This window comes from Charadrius vociferus, unplaced genomic scaffold (genome assembly GCF_000708025.1).
Source record: "Charadrius vociferus isolate BGI_N301 unplaced genomic scaffold, ASM70802v2 scaffold472, whole genome shotgun sequence".
Classification (NCBI taxonomy): domain Eukaryota; kingdom Metazoa; phylum Chordata; class Aves; order Charadriiformes; family Charadriidae; genus Charadrius; species Charadrius vociferus.
Window position 1 is genome coordinate 8,128,300 of NW_009647735.1, and position 22,917 is coordinate 8,151,216.

General features: G+C 49.1%; 1 protein-coding gene across 4 annotated transcripts in view; it reads left to right on the forward strand.

The window, feature by feature from the left end:
• MBNL3 (muscleblind-like splicing regulator 3) overlaps positions 1-22,917 on the forward strand; it is a 58,993-nt gene that overhangs the window by 30,799 nt on the left and 5,277 nt on the right. The window contains exons 3-6 of one of the 4 annotated variants that reach the window (XM_009881722.1): positions 9,021-9,221; positions 10,672-10,908; positions 19,108-19,258; positions 21,566-21,601. In XM_009881722.1, the coding sequence (XP_009880024.1) occupies positions 9,021-9,221; positions 10,672-10,908; positions 19,108-19,258; positions 21,566-21,601 (625 nt within the window). The remainder of the gene's footprint in view (positions 1-9,020; positions 9,222-10,671; positions 10,909-19,107; positions 19,259-21,565; positions 21,602-22,917) is intronic. The other 3 variants (XM_009881723.1, XM_009881724.1, XM_009881725.1) reach the window with 3 other exon arrangements.

Consider the following 22,917-nt stretch of genomic DNA (forward strand, 5'->3'; position numbering starts at 1 on the left):
GAGGTGGGGGGGTTCAGCCTGGAGAAGAGAAGGCCAAAAAGGGGAGACCTCAGAGCCCCTTCCAGTGCCTAAAGGGGCTCCAGGAGAGCGGAGGAGGGACTTTTTCCAAGGGCATGGAGTGATGGGACAAGGGGGAATGGCTTCAAACTGGAAGAGGGGAGATTTAGATGAGATATGAGGAAGAAATTCTCCCCTGTGCGGGTGGTGATCCCCTGGGGCAGGTTGCCCCGAGAAGCTGTGGCTGCCCCATCCCTGGAGGTGGTCAAGGCCAGGTTGGACGGGGCTTGGAGCAACCTGGGCTGGGAGGAGGTGGCCCTGCCCAGGGCAGGGGGATGGAACTCGACAATCTTTAAGGTCCCTTCCAACCTAAACCATTCTATGATTCTTCCAGGCTGTGGGAGGCCAGTTGACTCCCTCGAACTGGCTGTGTTGTACTGGTTGGCTAAAATTGAGGAAGATGAATCCTACCCAGACCTTAATTGTATTTTATGTCTGGGAGTGAGACCCATTTCACTGCAGTTGTTCCAGCAGAGAGTTGTGCTAATTTCACAGCCCTCACACTTACTTTTCACAGTAATGTTGTTTTATACTAACAGCAGGAAAGATTTCCTTCTCTTCAGGTAGGGAGGGAAGCCTATGGGAGACAGGTTTTAGCAGAGCAGGGAGTTCAGAGCAGTCTTCCCTGCTCTGTCCTGCTTTTGACTGTTGGTTAAAACAGGTTTTGAGGCTGGAGAACCCTGTTACACCAGGGAGAGTATGGCTTGTGTCTGCTGGTTGGTGTGTCTGGGAGGGGGGTGACATTTGTCAGCTGAGTTTGAGTCTGTCGCTATGTATATTTTAAGAAAACGTCAGAGGTCTTGAAGCAGCTTTGCAGTCCTGACGTAAATAAGCTGCTCATTTTTAACTGAGGGCCTAATTAGGAATTCCCCATTTAAAGTCGGGGCTAAATATCTTTCCTGGGGCAACGTGCCCCTGACACAGGAGGTCTGGTTGGATCCCCAGGACAAACTCTTCCAGCCAGAAGGTGCGCAAGTCTGTGAATCCACTTGCACTTGGCCTCCTGGTGTCCCACCTACAGCACCTGGTTCCTCTGCCCAAATGGGGCTTCAGACTCAGTGTCTGCCACCCCGGCTTTGAAAAGCACAGGTGTCTCTGGTGTCTCACAGGTGTCATCCTCACAAGAGGCGGAAAACAAAAACTTCCCTGTTGTAGGCTGTTGTGCTGTTTGGTGTAAAAGCCAAAAGACGGAGCTGTGTTTCAGTGGGGAAGGCTGGCCAGTGTCCCTTCGTGGTGGTGCTCTGCCACCATACTGGGGCATTTTCCCAGTCTGGCATGTTCCTCCTGTCTTATGAAGGCTTTTCCATGTTTGCCCTTAGTCTGGTCATCCTGCATGTGTTAGCAGCTTTATCTTCACCCTGCCGTGTAAGCTAGGAAAATGCTGTTTATTCTTTCCTTTTTGAAGGTGGAAAAGTGAAGCAGAAGAGAAATTGGGCCACAGAAAAAAGTCTTTAGTTGCTCTGTGCCTTAATCTCTAACCTGCTGTGATCTCGGCACCTCTTCTTATAGAGTTTGAAAGTACGTGCACATCACAAGGAAATCCTGAATTCCCACAAAATGGTAGCACTGGTTTCCTAGCCCTATACCAAAAGCAAACCTTTCCTGTTTGGGGTTTTCCTCTGTGGGGAATTCACAGTGGACGCTCTTTGGCTGGCTATTCAAAACAGCTTTGGGATTTCCTCTTTGGAAAGTTCCCATCTTCCCATTTTGCAATCTTGCAGGTCCAGTTTGCTCCTGCAATATCACTCCTGCCTTTTAAATTGCCTCTGAGGCGGAATCTGTCGGTTTGTCTGGTTAGTGCTCTCATTTCAGAGGTAACCTTATCTGATGAGAAAGGGCCCTGGTTTCTGAATTGTGCCATGAGGGAGACCTGGGCAAAGAAGAAAAATAAAACTTTGTTCTGCGATGACTGCTCCCTTCCTGCTTTCCCACACTCTTTTTTTGCGCAGAGTAAACGAGCTCTTGGTCTAATTCCGGCTGCCCGACTTGCTCCACACCAATTTCAGGACAAACAAGAGATTGCTCTTTCACCTGCCTTTGATTTCCTGAAGATGCTGCCAGTGGAAGAAGGCTTTGAGAATATTATTTTTTTTCTCTCTAAACGAGAAGGGTGGGGCGTCCTTCTGGCTACGCACGAAATTCTTCAAAGCAGAAAGTATTATATCAGATGCAGCAGCAGAACAAATCCCATGTGATCAGAAAGCTGATCAACGGGATGCCTGCTTAATTGGGATGCTTGCCAGAGACGAGATCTGGAACAGCGTGCTTAATAGCTCCAAACAATAGCTGAAAGCTTAGACGTTTTAAAGTGCATTTTCACCAGAAAAGCTACCGTGTAAAAAAAAAAGAAAGAAAGAAAAAAAAAACAAAAACAAAAACCCCAACCAACATCAAACACGTCCCTCCCCCCAAAAAAAAACCTAACCAAAACCACCAGCATGTCACATAGCAGCTTCTCACCGTGCTTCCTGAAACGGCATTGCATGTGTCTGTGAGCTTGCATCTAAACACTCACCACCAGATCTTCTTGCACCACTGCTGACGTCCAGCAAGAGCTAATCTTCCTGTCGAACCGAGAGCCGGGACCCCGATGATGGCTCTTTAATGACTGCTCAGAGAAGGACCGTGTCCCGGGTGGGCTGCCTGCCGCACGCTGCTGACGGAAGCTGCTAGGTGTGAATTAATGGTTGCTAGTGTGAGCTTATTTCTCCGAAGTCTCTGGTTGCTCTCTGATGTTGCTGCTAACCGTCCGTGCAAAGCTGAGAATCACATGAACGTTCGGTGCCCGCGATGCAGTTTTAAACAGACTGCTTCCTACAGCACTTTAAAACAAGTCAGGCAAGGACATGGAGCAGAGTATTTACTCAGCATGGTGTGTTTGTCCAGAGGGGCCTTGGAGAGACGATGTAGGTACCAAGTAGGAAGATTCCAGTAAAGTTTTGGGTTTTAAAAGTCCAAATTCACCATGACTGCTGGCTTTGGTTGTGCTGGAAACTCTTTGGACTGCTGTTGTGCCTCTGTCTCTGTTAGACTACGTAAAAGTCAGGTTGAAGCTGGATAGAGCTGGGCTCCGGCATCGATACGGAGAGCCATTTTGGTCAATGCCGTCTCTGGTTTCTCAGATGCAGTCTCTGTGAGCCATGTGTGTGCCAAAGGAAGGCCACCCAAAAAGTGCTGCCCCCTGGGCCTGATCCCCACCTTCTCCATTCTGTTCTGTCCCTTTGCAGCAGCGCGAGACACACGTTTGGAGCTTGCCGTGGAGGTGCTTCAGCACGGGCTCTGAGTTGACCTGATGGAGCAGGGCGGTGGCTTGTGAGGCACTGCCGTTAGCTGTGTCTGAACCCGCGGATGGACAGAGCACGGCCGTGTTGGCACACCTGCCCCTGCTGCTCCCCTGGGGGTTGTTCCCCCTCTCTTTGTTTTCAGACCCTTCATCTCTTCTTCCTGTCAAGGTCTTTGTAGCCAGGACTGTCTCTCCAGGTGTCTCGACAGCTCTGTGTCACCCATGCTTCTGAAGGCAGCCCAGGCTTTACCCCAGCCCTGCGTCCCCTCCTGCGGCAGCGGGACCCTGCTGCTGCCCCTTAGTGCTGATGGAGAGGTTGAAGCACAGGGTGACCGACTCACTGGGCCAGTGATGCTTGGAACGAGTGCTGGAGCATATTTCGATAGGTATTTTGGGCAGGCATTTGTTCCATTCAGCAAAAACCCAATCTATATCTCACAGAATCACAGAATCATTAGGGTTGGAAGGGACCTCTGGAGATCATCTAGTCCAACCCCCCCGCCAGAGCAGGGGCACCTACAGCAGTTGCACAGGACAGCGTCCAGGCAGATTTGGAATGTCTCCAGAGTGGGAGACTCCCCCACCTCTCTGGGCAGCCTGTGCCAGTGCTCCACTACCCTCAAAGTAAAGAAGTTCCTTCTCATGTTAAGATGGAACTTCCTATGTTCAAGTTTATGCCCATTACCCCTCGTCCTATCACTGGGCGCCACTGAAAAAAGACTGCTATCTCAACTTCTAGTCAAAGAGACGTTAGGAATGGTCCACCCAGGAGCTGGTGTCTGCCGAGTGCTGTGGGGCATTAACACCCCACTTTTACACAACAGCAGCCCACAAATGAGATATCCTTTGAATTATGAGTGTGTCTTTGTGGTCAGACTGGGGAAACGAGCATCTGTGGTGGTAGGTAGCTGGATGCTTTGGCCAGTTGGGTTTGCTCCCGCACGCTCAGCCTTCTCGTTAGAGGGATGGCTTTACAGCCAGCCCCGTGCCGTCGCATTGGAGGGGAACACAGGTTTTTGCTTTTTCTGAACAGCACCAATTATGTTTTCAATATCAGGGTCTTCAGCCTTGTCAGTAGGAGATCTTTATCTTCTATGTTTCTATCACCAGATTATAATAAAAGCTGGCGCGGGGTTTTGTGTGCTTTCCTTGTGTAGCTGCTTAGCAGGGACCTGTCTCCCCTCCTTCAGGCCGTCAACACCTCTGTATTTATACTGGGTCTCTCATTTTCAGGCTTTCCCTTTTTAGGGTCTGAGGTAACTCAGAATCAACACTTCCCGGCTGAGACAGCGCTTGTGTTCGACAAAACACCAGCCGCTCCTCTGCCTTCCTCTTCACACCCACTCTGTGTTTTCTTCTCTAGCTTTGGTACGATTTCTGCTAGGCAAATCGAATGCAACTTCGAGTTTGTTAACAAAATCAGCTGTTCCAGGTTCTGTCACCACCGATGGTGACAAATGCCCCTCCCTGGGACTGTCGCTTCTCCCTGTGCTCTGTGCTCGGGGTCTGTGAGGAGCTCAGAGCTGCCGGAGTCCTTGGCAGCCCCCCCCGAGATGTGTTCTCTCAACAGCCATTTCAACTTCTTTTCTTTTTTCTTTTTTCTTTTTCTTTTTCTTTTTTCTTTTTCTTTTTTCTTTTTCTTTTTCTTTTTCTTTTTCTTTTTCTTTTTCTTTTTCTTTTTCTTTTTCTTTTTCTTTTTCTTTTTCTTTTTCTTTTTCTTTTTCTTTTTCTTTTTCTTTTTCTTTTTCTTTTTCTTTTTCTTTTTCTTTTTCTTTTTCTTTTTCTTTTTCTTTTTCTTTTTCTTTTTCTTTTTCTTTTTCTTTTTCTTTTTCTTTTTCTTTTTCTTTTTCTTTTTCTTTTTCTTTTTCTTTTTCTTTTTCTTTTTCTTTTTCTTTTTCTTTTTCTTTTTCTTTTTCTTTTTCTTTTTCTTTTTCTTTTTCTTTTTCTTTTTCTTTTTCTTTTTCTTTTTCTTTTTCTTTTTCTTTTTCTTTTTTTCTTTTTCTTTTTCTTTTAGTAAACCAGTCTTGTGAGCTGTTACCAGTCTGGACCCCTCTGGCACTGCCCTGTAACCTGTTTCCCTCTGCTCAGGAGTTACTGGTAGTGTCTGCTCATGCTGTGGTTAATAAAAGGTAGTTTGCAAGGAAACCTGACCCTGTATTTCCTGAGTTTGCAAGAGCTTTAAGGGGGGCAGCAAGGGGTAAGTGGGGGTACTTCCAATCCCTCCGTTTTGCCCTAGAGCACACCAGCGACTAAGTTGAGACTTTTTGTTTCAGTGTACAGTGATATCATTGATGTGTCAGGTCCCCTGGTGGGATGCAGTCAGGAGAGGTGGATGGGATGTGCGTTGAGGAGAGCTGTGCCGTTTGGAGTAGAAATTACTGTCAGGTTCTGGCTGCAAGGAGGAAACTCGCTCAAAATCCCTCAGGACAGGCCTGGCACGAGGGACCTGCACAGACGTAAAGGGAGGAGAGATTTGGCTGGCAGCATCTTTATTACTGGTACTGATGCATGAGCCAGACTGGATTTCCCAATCCAAGACAGGCAGTTGGGGCTGGCAATGAGCGCAGCCCATCTTTTCCCCTCATCAGCCACAATAAATACAGAGCTCCCTGATGCCAGCTTACAAAGAAGCAGTTTTCAGCGTGCGTCGTGCGCTCCAGAGTTACAAACCCCAGTGCTTCTGGGTGCAACGCGGTGAGCCAGGTCTCTGGCTGTGCCTCTGCAGAAGACCCCCGCGTGGCCACCGAGTGTGGGTCCCCTGCCCACGGGCAGGCTGTGGAGCAGAGCTGTCCCTTGCAGTCAGCAGCACCAGGCGTACGGTTCAGGTGGGCAGAAGAAGCGGTTGTGAAACCTTAGGAACATGGCAGGAGATATCAGGACATGGAAATAGGTGAAAAATGGCAGCAGTCATCAAGAAAAACCCGTCCTGCTCCTTTGTGCACCCCTTTGCATGTCCCGGGAGCAGGAGGAGGTTGTACTCCTTGGTTGCTCTTCACTGACATCTTTTCTCCACTCACCTCAGCTTGGGTTCAGGTCCCTTGGCCCTTGCCAGTTGCTCCCAGTGAGGAGAGGGACTGCTCTTGAGGGAACAGCTTTGGAGAGGGGCACTATGTTTTGGGGAACACCCTTAAGAGATAGGGACTGTGTTTTGGGGGACCTGCCTCCCACTTCGTAGTGGCTTTGGTGCAGGGGCTGGTATGCCATCTCTTCGGCAATGTTTCGCACCCCTTCCCACCGGTTTCTGGTGAATGGGGTCAGCGCGAGGCATTGCGAGCCCCCAGCCTTCCTCCCTGGCTGCACAAACGCCCTGGCGTCCTCCACTTGAGCAGTGGGAGGAAGATCACCCCCTGTCTCAGAAACCAGCTGGGTCCTGGGGATGGCTCCTGGTTGTGCGGGAGCCCAAGCAGGGGCAGTTTGCCTTCAAGGGTCTCCTGAAGTTTTGGAGCAACGTCTGTGCCACATCTCTGTCAGGGTCTCTAAGATTCCTGCTGTGTTGGGTGCTGGAAACCCGTAGGGGTAGATTTGCCCCTTGCACATTTGTGCAAGCCACATGTGCTGGAAGGTTTGGGCTACTATGGGTACACACAAACCAAGTGCTGACAACGTGTGCTGGGCCCCAGCACAACCCTGTGCAGACTGGCCAGGCTGGAGAAGCTCCTTAAAATAGCATTTACAGTGCAAACGGTGACAGAAGTTCAGTAGATGCCGCTGTAATTACTGGTGCTTGCACAAAAGAAAACAGCCTAATGGATGCTGCCTTCTCGCTACAGTGTTCAGGGAGTTACAGCATCTGAAGATCCTTAAAGAGCTTTTTCCAGCAGCAAAAGGTGTAAAATGTCTGGGAGCCACGGAGAATTGAAAGAGAGAAGAAAATGATTTAATAAAGGGCTGTGGACTGGAGGATCTCTGGGTATAACAGTTAAAGTCTCCCATGAGCTGAAGCGGGGCTTGACTCAGGCTCAAAAGAAGGAAAATTGGAAATCCATCCCAGAGAGGGGATTATATGGTTCTGCTACGCTTGAAGAACCCAGCAGCGCTGATTCAGGAGGCTGTCTCCTCATCGTGGAGGAGAAAGTGGGACAGATGCTGGAAGTGACCTGTCATCCCCTTTCCATGAGCTAAGGCGCTGCGTGCTGTCACTGTGACCTTAGGAAGGGGACATCCTTAAGCTAAGGATAGGTTAGGACAGCTCGGCTGGTGCTGCTGCGGGCTGGATTCTTCTAGATCACAAGCAGCAAAGTGTTTCCTATTGTATAAAAGTACTGGGATAAAGATGCCATCAAGAAAACACGCTGTCCATATGTGGTTTCTTTTAGAAACCCACAAGACTAGAAATACAAAAATAAAAGCATGGGGGATAGGGGGTGATGTGTGTCACCAAAAAAACCGACCCCAGGCTATCTTGTATGTGTAGTTGCATTTATTGCAGAGTAGAGGCTTTAGCTACCGAGGGTGGCATCACGTGCGCCCGCCAACGTGAGCGGCTTTGACTGTAACCCGGAGTTGACAGTGGAGCAGGTGACAGAAGGGGAAGATATAAAGGGTGTTTTGTCACAGACTGCTTGTCCTGGGGCTGGTCGAGTCTGCGGGGTGGGCAGGGTGCGGGTTTCCATCCGCTGGAATTGGTGTCATTCCCAAACGCCCCTCAGATCTGGCGCTTTAAGGTCTCACAAGCTCCCTGGCCGTAGGAGCTGTTCACAGACTTGAAACCGAGCACCTGCACAGGAGCGTGGTGTGATCTCCCCTGCCTGGCAGAACGGCGGCTCCTTTCCCAGTTCACGCTGGGGAGCTGCTCTGGCCACCGGCGCTGAAGCTCGGCTGTGCTTGCCCAACGCCATTTAGGGGTTGGAAGCAGTTGAGGTCTTTATGGCTCGTTGTTGCACCTCCTCACGGGGACATCGCTCCTCACAGCCCAGCTGGGGTCCTGGACCTCGTGCTAGCCCACTTGAGCCACCTCATCTGGTACGCTCTGTCCATGGCTCTTCCAAGCCCACGACCCACCCGCTCTTGCTGAAGCCATGAGGTCTGGCACGTTGTGACACTGGTGGCTTTGGTGTCCTCTTGCTGCCGTTCACATGGAGCGTAGGCTCAGGATGCTCCTGCAAAATGGCTTTTGCTTGGAGGCTGTTGGCAGTCTGAAACAAACCCCAGACCTGCAGAACAGAGACCTCCAGCGTACCGTCGCAGAGATGCCTCGCCTGACTCTAAATGGTCCTGTTTGCCTACCTGAGGCCAGGCCAGCCATGGCAACGCTGAGCCCGGTGCAGGCTGGTAGTGAGTTCAGCCGTGCGGCTAACAGGGTTACCTGGAGCTGCGGTTTGCCCCGGGGGCTCAGTGCAGACATACAGAAGCTAAGACATTTATTTGGGAATGAGAAGTCTGTTTAATTTGGGCCTGCCCTAATTGCTTGTTTAATTGTGTCATTAAACTATAAAGATCATCAATATGCTTTGATCTGACAAATAAAGATGCCTTGTGTTCAGGCTGAGTCACAAATCTGTGAGTCAGGAGAAACGACCGGATCGCAAGTAAATGGCGATAAATGAACAGATCGAGAGCACGGCATTTTGATGTCGCTAATCGAATTGTGTAAAAGGACCGAAGCACTGCAAGGCTTTGAGGGGTAATCCAAGATGGAGCTTTTTAACTAATATTTTGTTTTTCCTCTTTCCATATGCAGACGACGTTTCCTGTGACTCCATCGCTTGCAACGAGCCCCACGATGGCTTTTAGTCCCTACCTGAGTCACGTTTCTCCTGGGATGGGCTTGGTTCCTGCAGAGCTTTTACCAAATACTCCTGTCCTGGTTTCCGGAAATCCTACTGTTACAGTACCAGGAGGCTCTGCTGGGCAGAAACTGATGCGTACGGATAAACTGGAGGTATTTGGACATCTGATACGATACTGCTGATGGAAATGAACAGGGCATGTGGTCCCAGCTCCTGCTCTCTGCTAGAATGCCCCGGTGCAGCGTAGTGCAGAGTTTAACTTGCAGCTTTCCTCACACAATCTGCCGCTCTCTGCTCGGACGCATTCTCGTGTGGGTTCCGATCCCAGGTCCTTGGAAGTCACTGGAAATTTGGGAGCACTCTTCTGATTTCAGTGGGCATTAGAGGAGGGCTGGGGTTGTTGCTTCCCGTGTGTGATCTGCCACACTTGAAAAAAATGCAATTAGATGGTCTGCCCTTTCGCTGAGTTGAGTGGGAGATGTTTTGGAAGTGACAGACACTTTGCTTGTCTCAAGAACAGCTTATTGAGCTTTTGCAGAAAGCTTCGAGCATTACGCTGTTGGAAATGCTGCGTACGGGGCATGGGAAAGGCATCTCCTCCCCCCCAGCTGGCTGGGCGTGCTGGGGCTCAGTGTTGGGGGAGTTGTAAGCGTCTTTCCAACCCTAAGCAGAGGCTTTGCAGGAGATAAAGGCTGAGAACCTGAATTCAGAGGCCCCTGCAGGTGTAAATTATAACACAGGAAGGTAGTGGAGAAGGGTGTAATTTCAAAACACACCGTTTCGTGCTATGTACTTTAGATTGCCTTGCTGATTCCTTCTTTTCTCACATGATGTCTCACCTTTCCCCACGCTCAGCCTGATAGTGCACTGGTACGTGATCTATACCACCAGCTATAATCCTCAACGATTCCTTTTAGTACCTCAGACAAGGAACTCTTACAGATCCGTTTTGTGAACCTTTTTCTCTGCCTTTGATGCTTCAGTGCTCATAACTTAGGAGGATCTGCAAGATGTTGGTAAAGCTAGCGATTTTGGTAACACCCTACGAACACATTGCAGTGTAATCAAACGTGCTGTCAGTAACCGCAGGGTCAGCATTTTATTGCGGAGGGCAGTGAGACCATGTGAAAGAGGCTCCTCGTATTTAAGAAAAGATACTTGTTGCAAATAACAGCCACATGCAATGTTTAGAATTAAATGTCCTGCCTGAGAGCGTGCCCAATAACAAATACGTAATCCAGCTGAGACACAAATGGCAGAGTTATTAACATTTAAGCTTTAGAGGCAGGGGAGGAATCCTGAGCTCCCTAAGTTTTGGCAAAATGGTACTGACTTCCCAGGGTCACTTTCCATTCTGCACAAATTCTGTACTTCACTTGAATTTGATAATTGGCCGTCGTACTGTTGCGGGTTTTTTCATGCCCTGTACCAGCTGTGCGTAGCACCAGTTGCCCCTGTGACTTGGTATGTGTGCTACCCAAGATGAGCGTGGATTTAGCGTACAGGCGTAGTTTAATGTGGCCAGCTGAACCGATAGTATGTGTTGAAAATACTGAATGAAGAATAACGATGTTCTGCTCAACAATGTGACTTTCTTTTAAGGTTTGTCGAGAGTTTCAGCGTGGAAATTGCACACGTGGTGAGAATGATTGCCGCTATGCTCACCCTATAGATATTGCAATGATAGACACAAATGAAAATACTGTTACAGTTTGCATGGATTACATCAAAGGTCGATGCTCTAGGGAGAAATGCAAGTACTTTCATCCCCCTGCACACCTGCAAGCCAAAATCAAGGCAGCTCAACACCAGGTGAACCAGACAGCTGCAGCTGCAATGGTAAGTAGAGCTCTTCTCGAGCTGTATTTCTGTTGCTGAGAGGTTTCATTCGTGTCATATGTGTCATTTGTGGAAAAGCAGAGCGCTTTGTAAATGGCTGACTAGAGAGCTGAGAGCATGTGCGGTATGAATCCCATCTCTTCATCCTTTCTGTGTGCTTCATAGCATGAAGCCCTGAGTGGCGCAGCACTTCCCGCCAGTTAGGGGGACACGGTGGCGAACCCTGTGATTTTCTGACATGACATCATGGCGTGACATGAGTGCACGTACAGCAGCACCTGGAACCAACACCTTCCCTGGCTAAGTCGTAGGTGTCAGTTTAGCTGCCGCAGTACACAAGGGCTGCCCATCCCATAATACGTCCTTTGCAGGGAGATCCTGGCCTGTTGAAGTCAGTAGCAAAATTTCCACTGACTTAAAAGCAGACCGAATATCGATTGTTCGAGCTGAGCAAACTTGTGCCTGATACCTTTGCCAAAGCTCAGTGAGATGACAGGGCTCAGACCGAGGGTGACTTCCTGACCTGTTGGGTACTTTGGACTTGGTAGAGAACGTCCCACCTGCGTTTTAGTTTGAATTGTGACTTCTGAGCCCTACAATCCTAAAAACGAGTCAAGGAAAACTTACCAGATCCAATTCCTAGCCGGAGTAAATGTTTGCCATTCTGTTGCGTTTGGTTTAATGGCATCTATTTATTCCAGAGGTGAGAGCGCTGCGATGTTCAGCCTGGGGAGGGAAGAAGAGGCCCAGGGGGTATAAAGTCCCGACGGGGGAAGTGAAGAAGGCGGAGGCAGCCTCGTCTCTGTGGTGCCCAGTGAAAGGACAAGAGGCAGTGGGCAGACATCGAAATTCGGGAAATTCCATTTAAACATAAGAAAAAACCGCTTTAGCATGAGGGTGATCAAACGCTGCAACAGGTTGCTCCGACCTCGGAGATACTCAGAACTCGGCCGCAGCCCTGAGCAAGCTGCTCTGGTTGACCCTGCTTTGAGCAGGGTGTTGGCCTGGGTGATCTTCAGAGGTCCCCTCCAACCTCATCTCTTTCTGTGATTTTTTTATTTTTTTTTTTTAATAACTAATATGAAAAAGGGTCTTGCCTCCGTTTGGATTTAGAAGTAAGGCTACTAAAATTTTTCTAAATAACTTTTTGTTTTCAAGACGGTAAAAGAGGTTGCTTTTCATTCGTGGTGAAATTTAATGCACAGCCAGGAAGATTCTAGAAATTAAACAACTGCCCTCCTTGTAGCATCAATAGTACCTAGAATGTAATTTGAAGAACCAATTTATGCTGCAGTATTTATTTGTCCTGCAGAGTTTGTTTATTAGATTTCTTACTATTTTTGTTATGGTTGAAACAAGAGCCCAGGACTGTTGAAAAAGAACCTTCTGAAATGAAACTCTTGTGTTTTTTAACAATTGAATCTTTACTTTTTCACTAATTATCTAGGACACCGCTACTTAACCAAAGCCAGTGCGTGTTTTATTCATGCTGCTGGCTTCTCTTAAAAATGTAATTAACCTTATTTGTATGCTGTTAACTAGAACCTTTAAAATATTTATTGATGGCTTGTTGCATCACCCCTGCTACCAAAACAGCTTACATTATTCATTCACTTTTCAAGGTTTGATGCATTTACTGTACCTGTTGAGGAATAAGACTTTAATAAAGGGGAAAACGGTGCCCAGTTTTCTTGGATCAAAACAACATCCACCAGACAAATTGGGTGTACCTTCTAAAATAGATTTGGAATGACCTCAAACCTAAATTCAGAAGATAGCTCTGAGGGACCCGGTCTTGGGGTTACTTGACATGCACAAGGAGTGGCTTTACGCACTTGGCTGAAGTCTGTGCAGCGAAGTCAGACAAACTGGGTCAGGCTCAGTCCCCAGTTCAGGATGGCACTCAAGCACGTGCTTGAACCTCCCTTCTCTACCGGTGGTCCTTCCCTTGCCACGAGCGCTCCCGCTGCCCTCCGCGTGGTGTGGAGCTGCGGAACGAGGGCTGAAGCCCAGCGCAAGTCCACCTGTGGGGGATAATCCCGGGGGGGCTCCTCGCCGGCTGTGCCAGCCGCAGTGGGGATGCTCCACAGCACGTGTCCCGTGAGGATGTTCCTTTACTTTTAAAATTTACTGGGGCAAAATAGCTGACTAGCCGCTAGGCCAGGTAGTTACTCAGCCACCCCGCGTTGTGCATGCCTCGTCTTTTTAATATGTTGTATAATGCATTCATTTTTGTTACTTTTTTTTTTTTTCTCTTCGCCTCCCCAAAATGTCGCTCTCTCTTGACACACCTCTGCTTGCTGTTTTTGTTACTGTGCTTGACCCCCCATCCCCGGCCCATTGCCATCATGTGCTCGCTGCCTGCTAATTAAGACTCAGCCAGCTGTCAGATCACTGAAGCGACCGCTGGAGGCAACCTTTGACCTGGTACTTGGACCTTTCACCTTCTGGCTTTGCACGTAACCATCGTAGTCTGCATGAAAGCCTTCCGCGCTTGGTCTGTGGTGTTAGTGCCTGGGGAGACTGCCCATCCCGGCCAGAAATGTTGCAGTGTCCGCTCAGACATGCCCATCCTGCTCCCTGCACACCATCCATTAACCATCCGCGCTTTGCCTCCTGAAGCCCGGTTGCGTTTTGGAGGCAGCGGACAACCTTAGGGGAGGGGGGTAGGGGGGAGACAGCGCTGGGTTTTGAGGTGTTTTTCCAAACAGCAGCAGCTTCGGAGTTGTGAGACGCAGTGTTGTGGTGAGACTTGAACTCATTAGGTCTGCGGTGTGTTGGATGTGCCAGAAGCCCGGATGGCGCGGGACAGATCCGGCAACTTTTGGTGGTACGCCCAAGAGCACAGCCTTGCCTGGCAGGGTCCTGCTGGTACCGCTCTGCAAAACGGTGTTGTGTGCAACAGGCACAGCGCAAATGTAGGACCTCTGCGGTCCTGGTGGTTCCTGGCAGTAGGAGAAGCAGGGGGAGAGAGCTAAGGAACACCCACAGAGAGCTGTGCCGAGTTCAGTGCGGGACTTTGGTCGCTTGTTCGGTAAGGTGGGGAGGTGACTGCAGCTGGCGCTGGTTCTTCCCCCATATTGCAGCGTCACCAAAGGGACCTCGCTATGGGTGCCTTTTGCTGCAGGCACAGGATCCGCTCCCCAGGCTCCTGCCTGCAAACCGTCTTCATATAAGCCACCTTTGATTATTTTCTGAGTCTCAAATACGTTTTTTCTGTCTTCGTGACACTCACAGGGACATGGGTTGGTGGTGGGTTTGGCAGCGTTAGGTTGGTGGTTGGACTTGTTGATCTTAAAGGTCCCTTCCAACCTAGACGATTCTGTGATTCTATAGCGAGGCAAAAGCCATCCTCCCAGTCTGCTCTCCGTCCTGGCTCCACAGGAGACAACTGTTTCCCATTCAGCCCAAATAATGAGGGATCCAATAGATCCTGCAAAAAATGGCGCCTGTCGCCCAGCTATGGGGGGCAAAGGGAAGAGTGGACACAGGGCAGCCCTGAAGCCTTCAAGCCGGTTTTGCTCCCCATTCCCAGAGCTGGGAAGCAGAGGTTGATCTGCTCCCCTTCCTCTCTGAAAACTTGTTTTGGGGTTTTTTTAAGTAGTCAAGAGGCTTTCTTACCAGGGTTTTAGACAGCAGCAGCAGGAAACCTTTCTAGGGACCAGCTTTCGCCAGCAGTCGTGGAATTACGCTGTAGATGACGTGACAGCCTCTCACTCCCCGGTGCCAGTGGCTGTCCCCAAAGCCAGCGTAGGCAGTGACCTGCGTGGTGCCTTGCTGCCCTCTCCGAGAGCCATCTCTCCAGGGAGAGAGAGTCTGGTGGAGGATGGGAAAGCCCTTTAATTCCCCTACCCTCCTGACCTCCCCTGCTTAACAAACCCCCATCAGATAAGTTACTTTTAATAGTCTTCCTGCGCTGAAACATCTGAAGATTTGCAAACCGCCTTGTTGGAATGTGTCACCTCCTCTGAACCCTTTGGGAAGGCTGCACCAGAGAAGGATTCACAGTGGCGATAAGAGCGTGTATAATGTTCAGAGGAACCTGCTGAGATCTCTTCTGCTGCTCGCCAGGGAACGGGCGCCGCCTCTGCCCTCTCTCAGATGGTTTTGTGTTTTGTAGTGCCTCGGACTGAAGCAGAGAGCCAGATGCAGACCCGGCCCCGCTTTGCTGAGCGTGGAGGGGGTGAAAGTGTGGTCCGCTCCGGGGAGATAGCGATCTGAGGGGAACTGTGAGGTGCAATTAAATTGTTTGTTGCAAAGATTTAATCCAGTCCTCGTCTTGCGGAAAAAAAAAAAAAAAAAGGGGAGGGCTGTTAGCCGGCACATGGGAAATTTTGACTTTGGCATGCAAAGTGTTTTTATCTGTCAGTCATGCTGAAAGATTGCTCGCCATGCCATGCAGAGAAGTGGCACAAACCTCTTTGTTCAGATGCTGGTGTTCCAGCAGGAATGTGGCTGGCTTTCCCAGCCCAAAAGTGGGAGGGTGTCTGGCATTTTTGTAGTGGGAATTCTTCATTGGGATCAGTGCAGGCTATCGCATGGATACTGAAGTGAATTAACCCTTTCAGCAGTGCACATGGGCTGATCACGTTGCATATGTTGCATACGCATGTGTGCACACGCATGGGCAAAAATAATCATAGAATGGGTTAGGTTGGAAGGGACTTTGGAGATCATCTGGTTCCACCCCCCTGCCCTGGGCAGGGACACCTCCCACCAGCCCAGGTTGCCCCAAGCCCCGTCCAACCTGGCCTTGAACACCTCCAGGGATGGGGCAGCCACAGCTTCTCGGGGCAACCTGCCCCAGGGGATCACCGCCCTCAGAGTGAATTTCTTCCTCAGATCTCATCTCAATCTCCCCTCTTCCAGTTTAAAACCATTCCCTCTCATCCTATCACTCCATGCCCTTGTAAGAAGTCCCTCCCCAGCTCTCCTGTAGGCCCCCTTTAGGTACTGGAAAAAAGTTCCTGGAAAGTCAGAAGAGGTTACTGTCAGAGGTTACTGCTATGTCTGTGATGGTCAGAGCTTGTCCAGAGGGCAATGACAAGCAGCAGGATGAGGTACACTCAGCAAGTAAGTTCTTTGCTACAAGGATTTAGTCTAGCTCCTGTCCTGCAGCAGGGAGGTACTTGCTACAGAATTCACTAAAGTCAGAATGTGGTGAGGAGTCTCCCGTTGCCTTTTGTAGGTGCTGCAGGACAGGCTTGGGGTGTTCCTTCAGACCCATGACAGAAATGTCTCCCCATGAGCTGTTACCATCCCGGCAGGTCCTGAGGCCGTTACAGGAACGCTGGCTTTCCTCGTTTCCAAAGAGACACACTTGTTTGCTCCAGTGTCCATGCCAGGAGCTGTATTGGCCCATGTGCAATTTTAGACACCTCTCCTGGGCACTTGTAGGTAGACCTTTCAGTGAGTGTGCCCCGGACTTGAGGCCGTTACCTCAACACGAGGGCTGAAGAAGTGGTGAAGCAACACCCTTCTGTCCCCCGGGGCCCTCCGGTACCTTGATATCTGCAATTAGACAGGTTGGTAACAGGAGGAGCGCATCTTCAGGACATGCTCCTGTACGGATGCTCCCCCAGCGGCTGGGGTGGGAGAGGTGACCCAGAAGGCTGGGTCAAACCAGAAGCAGATGGCGATGGGCTCCTGGCTCCTGTGCCCACAGAAGTGTGCTTGTTTCATTAGAAGACTCCGGAAATGTTGCATTTATTTGGGTTTCTGCCCCCAGCTACTGTTCAGGGATTGCCACAGCTCCTTTCTCTCCCTTGCTCCCACGTGGCTTTAGCAGACCAGGAGGAAGGATGATGGCGGAGAGATGACGGGGAAGACCTTTGTGCCTTGACATCCCTATGGCCTGTGGGTGTTTGTGTGCTCCCTCTGACTGCAGCGCTGGGCTCAGGAGTTGTCCTGTAAAGAGCCAGGACATCACAGCGAGGTCTCAAAGCCTTCAGCTGTTCTGCTTTTGGCACTGCCATTATGGGATAATGGGCATTTTGGGGTGGTGACAGCCTTTGGCCAAGAAACAAGGAGTCAAAAGTCCATTATGTGCCTGGCAGAGTTGCTTTGCTATAATTAGTAAATTTTTTTCTGAGGCAGAATTTGGAAGCGTCTGAAAAAGAATGTTTTGCAATCGTGCACACTAAGGAGCATGAATGTAAGCAGCAAGTTCTGCAGTCACTGTAAATCTGTAATCTGTAAAACACCTCTGATGTAAGCGGAGCTACTCCGGTCTCTACAAGCTGCAAATCTGTCCCGTGCCTGAAGGAACGTTCATGGAGCAATCGTTAAATAGGCGAGATGTAGATATGGTCAGATTTAACCTAGATAGCAACAAAGGCTTCCCTAGAAATGGGAACTCTTAGATCTGTACCGAGAAGATCTTATTCCAAAATACAGACCTTAAGCAAAGGTTTGGTGTCTGTGTCTGAGAATATTGTTCCGTGTTTGACTGCTGTCTTTTGGTACCAGCCAGAGGAAGTGTGGAAAGATGAAGTCCTAATGCTGGCACTGATGCCTGCTAGCATTAGCAGAGGATGCGTGCATGTCTGAGGGCAGTTTTGCAAATGCAATTTCTTCTAATTTTTTTTTTTTTTTTTAATATTCAAACCACCCAAAAGCCACCATGCGAGTAGAGATAGGATGGAGTAATGTTTTGCCTGGAAGTATCTTGCTTAACATTTCTCAGATGAGCAGTCTCCTATAGCAAATTAAATTTAAAGTGAAACCTGTTTCTAGATGGTGGCAAACTGTTGCAAGCTTTCACTTATGTTCTGTTGTGTGTTGATCTTCATAACGCTTTCAAATCTCTGCTTGTGTCCTTTCTTCCAAGTACTGTGTGGTTGTAGCTTTAACCCTTCATTAGCTAAACCTCCTCCATTATCTACCTTTCACTGTCACCTGTTAAAAAAAAAATAGGAGTGATAACCCTATTTTTCAGCCATTGCTTTGCTACATGATACAGACTAACACAACTAGGCAGAAATGACCTGATTCTGCATGACTTCCACGTGCGTAAGTCTCATTGACGTCAATGGGAGTGTTACGTGCAAAAAGGACTGTGGGGCATAATTAAAAAGGACCCTTTTCTATCACAACGTGGAGAAAAAAAATGTGCTTTTTGCTCGGGTACAATGAAAAGCTGTAAATCATTAGAAACATTCCTGTCTCCTAAGAACCTGACATACTACTTTGCTGTTGAGACACGCTTGGGTGAATGATGAGTAACTCACCGAGAAAAGTTCCTGAGTTGGGTTAATGCTTTTTACCAAGTCTGATCATGAAACAGGTTTGACGGGGTGGAAGAAGCCCGGTGGTGTGATAGAACAAAAAGAGAGGATTTGCCTGATAGCAAGGCCCACCCAAATCTTGTTCGAACACCAGATTTGTCGACAGCTTTTTCCACTGTTAATACCGAGCGAGCAGTATTTAACTGGTGGAGGCCATCAACTCGACACTGGGAGCGGGTCCAAGTCGGCTGGTGGTGAGCTGTGCCGCTGGTGCGAGTGGTAGAGAATCAGGCCTGTTCTTGACCACGTTGCTCGGTCTCGCTATTAACGAGTGGAAATGGCGTTTTAATATGAATGTCACGTTATGGACGTAATTGGTAACCGACAGCTTTACCACCCGGACCCAGGGGTTGGCTGCACACAAGTGCGCACACTTCCACGCGTGCACTCGTACGAGTAGGGAGGTGTTGAGACAGGCAGAGGCAAGCGTCCCTTATTTTTTTTCCCGTGGCATTTGTTGCTTATGCTAATCTTCTTGGGTTTTTAATAGTCATCTACTCTATTTCTCTTAGCTGGTTTGGTTTGGGGTTTTTTTTGTAAATGCTTGTTGCCTGCAACTGCTCTTCGTAGTACCGTGTCCAGGTGAACACCTCTCCCCTTACTCCTCCTCTTCCTCCGGGCTTTTTTTTTCCCTGTGTGCCCAAGTCAGCCCTGTTGAGAAGCTCCCTTAGCATCCCTCCGCCTCGACTCTGCCCCTTCTCCTGGTGCGTTACTAACTGCCTCCCTAGTGAAGTTGTGGTTCCACCTACTGCTTCTACCGTGATTTAGCCGTCCTTCTCTTCCCTGCCTCCCTAAGTTGATGCAGTTGCAGGTGATTTGCCGCCAAGACCCCCTGTTATTTATTGCATGCTTGGTCTACGTCTGGGCCCCCTTTTTTTACTCCACTTGTCTTTAATGCCTCCCTTATCCACAGGCCCTGCCGCCTGGTGCACTTCAACCTTTACCAAAGAGACCAGCACTTGAAAAAAACAATGGTGCCACCACAGTCTTTAACCCAAGCGTTTTCCACTACCAACAGGCTCTAGCCAACATGCAGTTGCAACAGCCTACGTTCATCCCTACAGGTAAGCGTCTCCTTGCTTTCCCCAGCAGCACAGTTGTCTTTTTATGACCTAGGCGTTGAGCTAATGAGCAGATTTGTAAGAGTCCCTAGTAAAAGAGTATTAGTGTGTAGTTTCATGTTAAAAATGGATGAAAAGTTAACGTATATTGTTTGACTTTTTTTTTTTTCTTCATCTACTACAATTCAGAGCTTTTCTCTTGTAAAGATCCCTTCTTAGCCTTTTTTGTTTGGTTTTGGGGTTTGTTTTTTTTTTTTAAGTGGTCGAACTAAGAAAAAGGTCTGCATGTTTCTTGAATTCATACTTTCTGTTTCTCCTCCTTACGGTTCAAGTAGTTAATCCCAAATTAATTCTTTGACTCTTGTGTAGCACTCATGTTAACTCATGTTAAAATGTCTTGTGGACCTCTATGTAGATCCGCCTGCTGACTTGAAGCTGCAGGTGTCTTTCTGAGCTTCTGTCTCAGTGACCTACATATGCTAACAGCCACGATGTTTATAGAGAGGACGGTTCCTCTTTAGTAAATACAAATTACATAATCCTATTTAAAGACATATATTTCCCTTTTGCTTGTCTTTTGACCGCTATGATAACCTAAGCTTTTTAAAAGCAATTTCACTCCCAGTTCTTAAGGTCTCAGAGTAAAATTGAAAGATGCAGTTCAGTAATTCATATAGGACTTGAAATACTGACGTGGCAGATGCGACTGCTGACCGGCCAGTTAACCTCTGTTCACTGCAGCCAAATGAAAAACCAAACCTGCTTAGAGCAGTAAGTGTTATAAGTGGCTGAATTAGGAATATTCCAGAGTTGATAGCTCATTTTTTAGTATAACTATTATCATTGCAGAGCATCGTAAGAAAACAAAGCCCCGGTGTTTTTAATATTTAATGCTGTATTCACTTGCCAGACGATATTTACAAATATATACGAAGTGTTTCTCTGGGCTGGCCCCTCGAGGTGACCACCGTGGACCTGCACCTTGGCCTTGCCATTCCCTGGGGTCAGGGGAAGAGCTGTAGAGACTGAGACCAAACTGGCTCAGGTGGGTCCAGAGAGCTGGGACCTGAACCCTGTGCTCCTGTGACCTTCCCGTTACGAGAGCAGTTGGGGACACTCAGAACTCAGCAGCTGCCGAGATGTTCTTCCAGGGAAGTGGAGTCTTGTACGGAGAGACGGAGGGAGGCGTTCGAGTGGTAGCCTCCTGCCTCGTGCTCTGCAAAGTGCTCTTGGAGGGGACGGGCTGAGCTGACCTTCCCAAAACTCTGTTAGGAGCCAAGTGAAATGCTTCTCCAGGAAACACTGACACCTCTGAGAATGCCAAGTCCTCCCGCTGGCTGTACGCTCCTCTTCCTCGAGGTCGCCGTTGCCAAAGTTGACATAAGGACACGCATTTCTGATGCGAGCACCATAAATTAGCTTTCCACCCGGCACTCCCGGTGTGCTGTTGTGCCCTGGCTCATGGCAATGAAATTACGCGCGGGGCTGATGCGTAACAGGTCTATTTGCTGGCACCTGCTCTCGTCTGAAGACATTAATGCTGGGCAGAACAGCAAATTTCCAGTCAGAGGACGGATTTCTGATGAATTTATGTTACGCATCCCCGTTTTCCCTTATGCATCAGACTGCGGATCTGGTCTCGGCCTTTGCAGCGCTCGGGAAGGCGAAGCAGAGAGGCAGCACGTAGCAGCTCACGCCGTGGGGAGGGGAATCGAGCTGTTGCTTTTCTTAGTTTCTCCTCTTCAGTTGTTGAGAGATCAGCATCGTGGGTTGCCATGGGGTGGGGGGAGGAAGGTCAGGGTGTCTATTGAAAATGGCCTCATCACGATTGTTTCAAGTCCAGAAGAAAACTGCCTCTTTCAGCTTAAACTAGAGACTTTGAATCCCAGCTTGCAGGAGTAAATTGCTTTTGGAAAGTCGGTTTTAACATGAGCATGACGTTCCTCTAAGGGCAATTTGTTTTCTGGTGACATGATCGGAAAGAAGTCAACATACTCTATACCAAAAAAACCCCAACCCAAACAACCTGGATTTCTAGGATAGATCATATAATTTGATACCAGGGTGGGAGAAGAAATACATTCTCTACTACCCAAGAATTCAAGAATTAATTTGGTTTGCTGTGATCTCTTAAAACTGAGTTTAAACTATTTACGTACCAATATGCAGAATCTGTTTGCATGTGCTTAAATACTGAATGCTGCAAAGAGAATACCTGCTTTTTAGTTAAAAGTGATTTCTAACACTGGAGCTTCACTAATGAAATATCCCTTTTGTTCATCTTTCCACGCTTCAATGCATGGTGTGCAGGGTCAGTTCTGTGCATGACACCCACTGCAAGCGTTGGTAGGTTTTTCTACACAAACTTCTCAACTTTTCCTTAATCTGAAAGAGACAGCAAGTTTAGTGTGCATCAGTGAGAACCTGGGTGGCTGAGTGGTGTGACTGTCTATCCGCTGTCTTCTTTGAGGCTTAAATGGTTGTATCCCTTTTAATTTCTGTGCGGTGCAGTGTTTCGTGTGACTAATAAGAGAATCCAAGGTGAAGTGTTCCCACCCCTATTTAGTTCCGCTGCAGAGACAACAATTTGTCACTTAAATGTCTTTACAACCCATTTAAGTCATCCAACAAAAGGAAATAGCAATGGGAGGATCCTGTTGGTTTATTTTTTTGTATCAGGCATCAGGTGGATTAGAGTTTGGATTTTCGGTTGTCCTTCTGAGGACATTTTAGGAGACTGGTTCAATAAAGGCGCTAAGGAGGAACACATCTGGGGTCAGCCCCTCTGCCAGAGCAGGGCGCCGCTTGTAGAGCGGGAGCAGCAGGGCTTAGACCGTGGACTGGCTGAAGATTCATCTCGGGGGTTGGACTAGATGATCTCCAGAGGTCCCTTCCAACCCTAACCATTCTGTGATTCTGTGATTCTGTTAGCGAAGTGTCAGCCGTGCAGGTACAAGGGACCGTAGGGAGGTACTGCTGCTGGTGCACGTGGGACGCAGTGAGGCGGCAGGGCTGAGAACACACTCGTCGCTGCTGCAGGAATCCAGTATGTTCAGGCTCAGCGTCTGGGTCTTACTGGGAACCTGTGCAGGTCTTCGAGGGACCTTCCCCTCTGTCTGCAGCTGCCGGGCACAGCAGGATGGGTGAAAGCTGAGCTTTCACCCTCCACCCAAGGTTATACAAGGTGACCAGCATCCAGCTGTGTGCCGGCTCCAGCCGGAGGGAGAGCAGAGGGAGCGAGAGCCCCGGGGAGGGCGCAAGGCTTGTGGCAGGAATGGCGAAGCACTCTGCTCTCGAACCTCCCCGTCCCCGTAGCACAGGGAGGACACGCCGCTTGCATGACGGGGAGCTGAGCCCTTCAAACACACCTCGTAGGGAACCTGTAGGAAACCCCGACCCACGTGCTCCAACGTCCCGTGGCTGGAGTGTGACCAACTCGCAGGCACACACGCTCCCCGCCAGGGCCAGCGGTGTCTGCTGGGGTGGAGGGGAAGGCAAGTCTGCTTCCCCGCCGCGCGTTTGCGGGGACAGCCGGGCCTTCCCATGGGCTCCTCAGCCCCGCAAACCTCCCCTGGGTTTGGGGGATGCCCCCGGAGCATCCCCTGCAGCACCGTGCTCTGCGGGATGCGCAGCTTCAGGAGGCTGCCCAGCGCCCTGCCGAC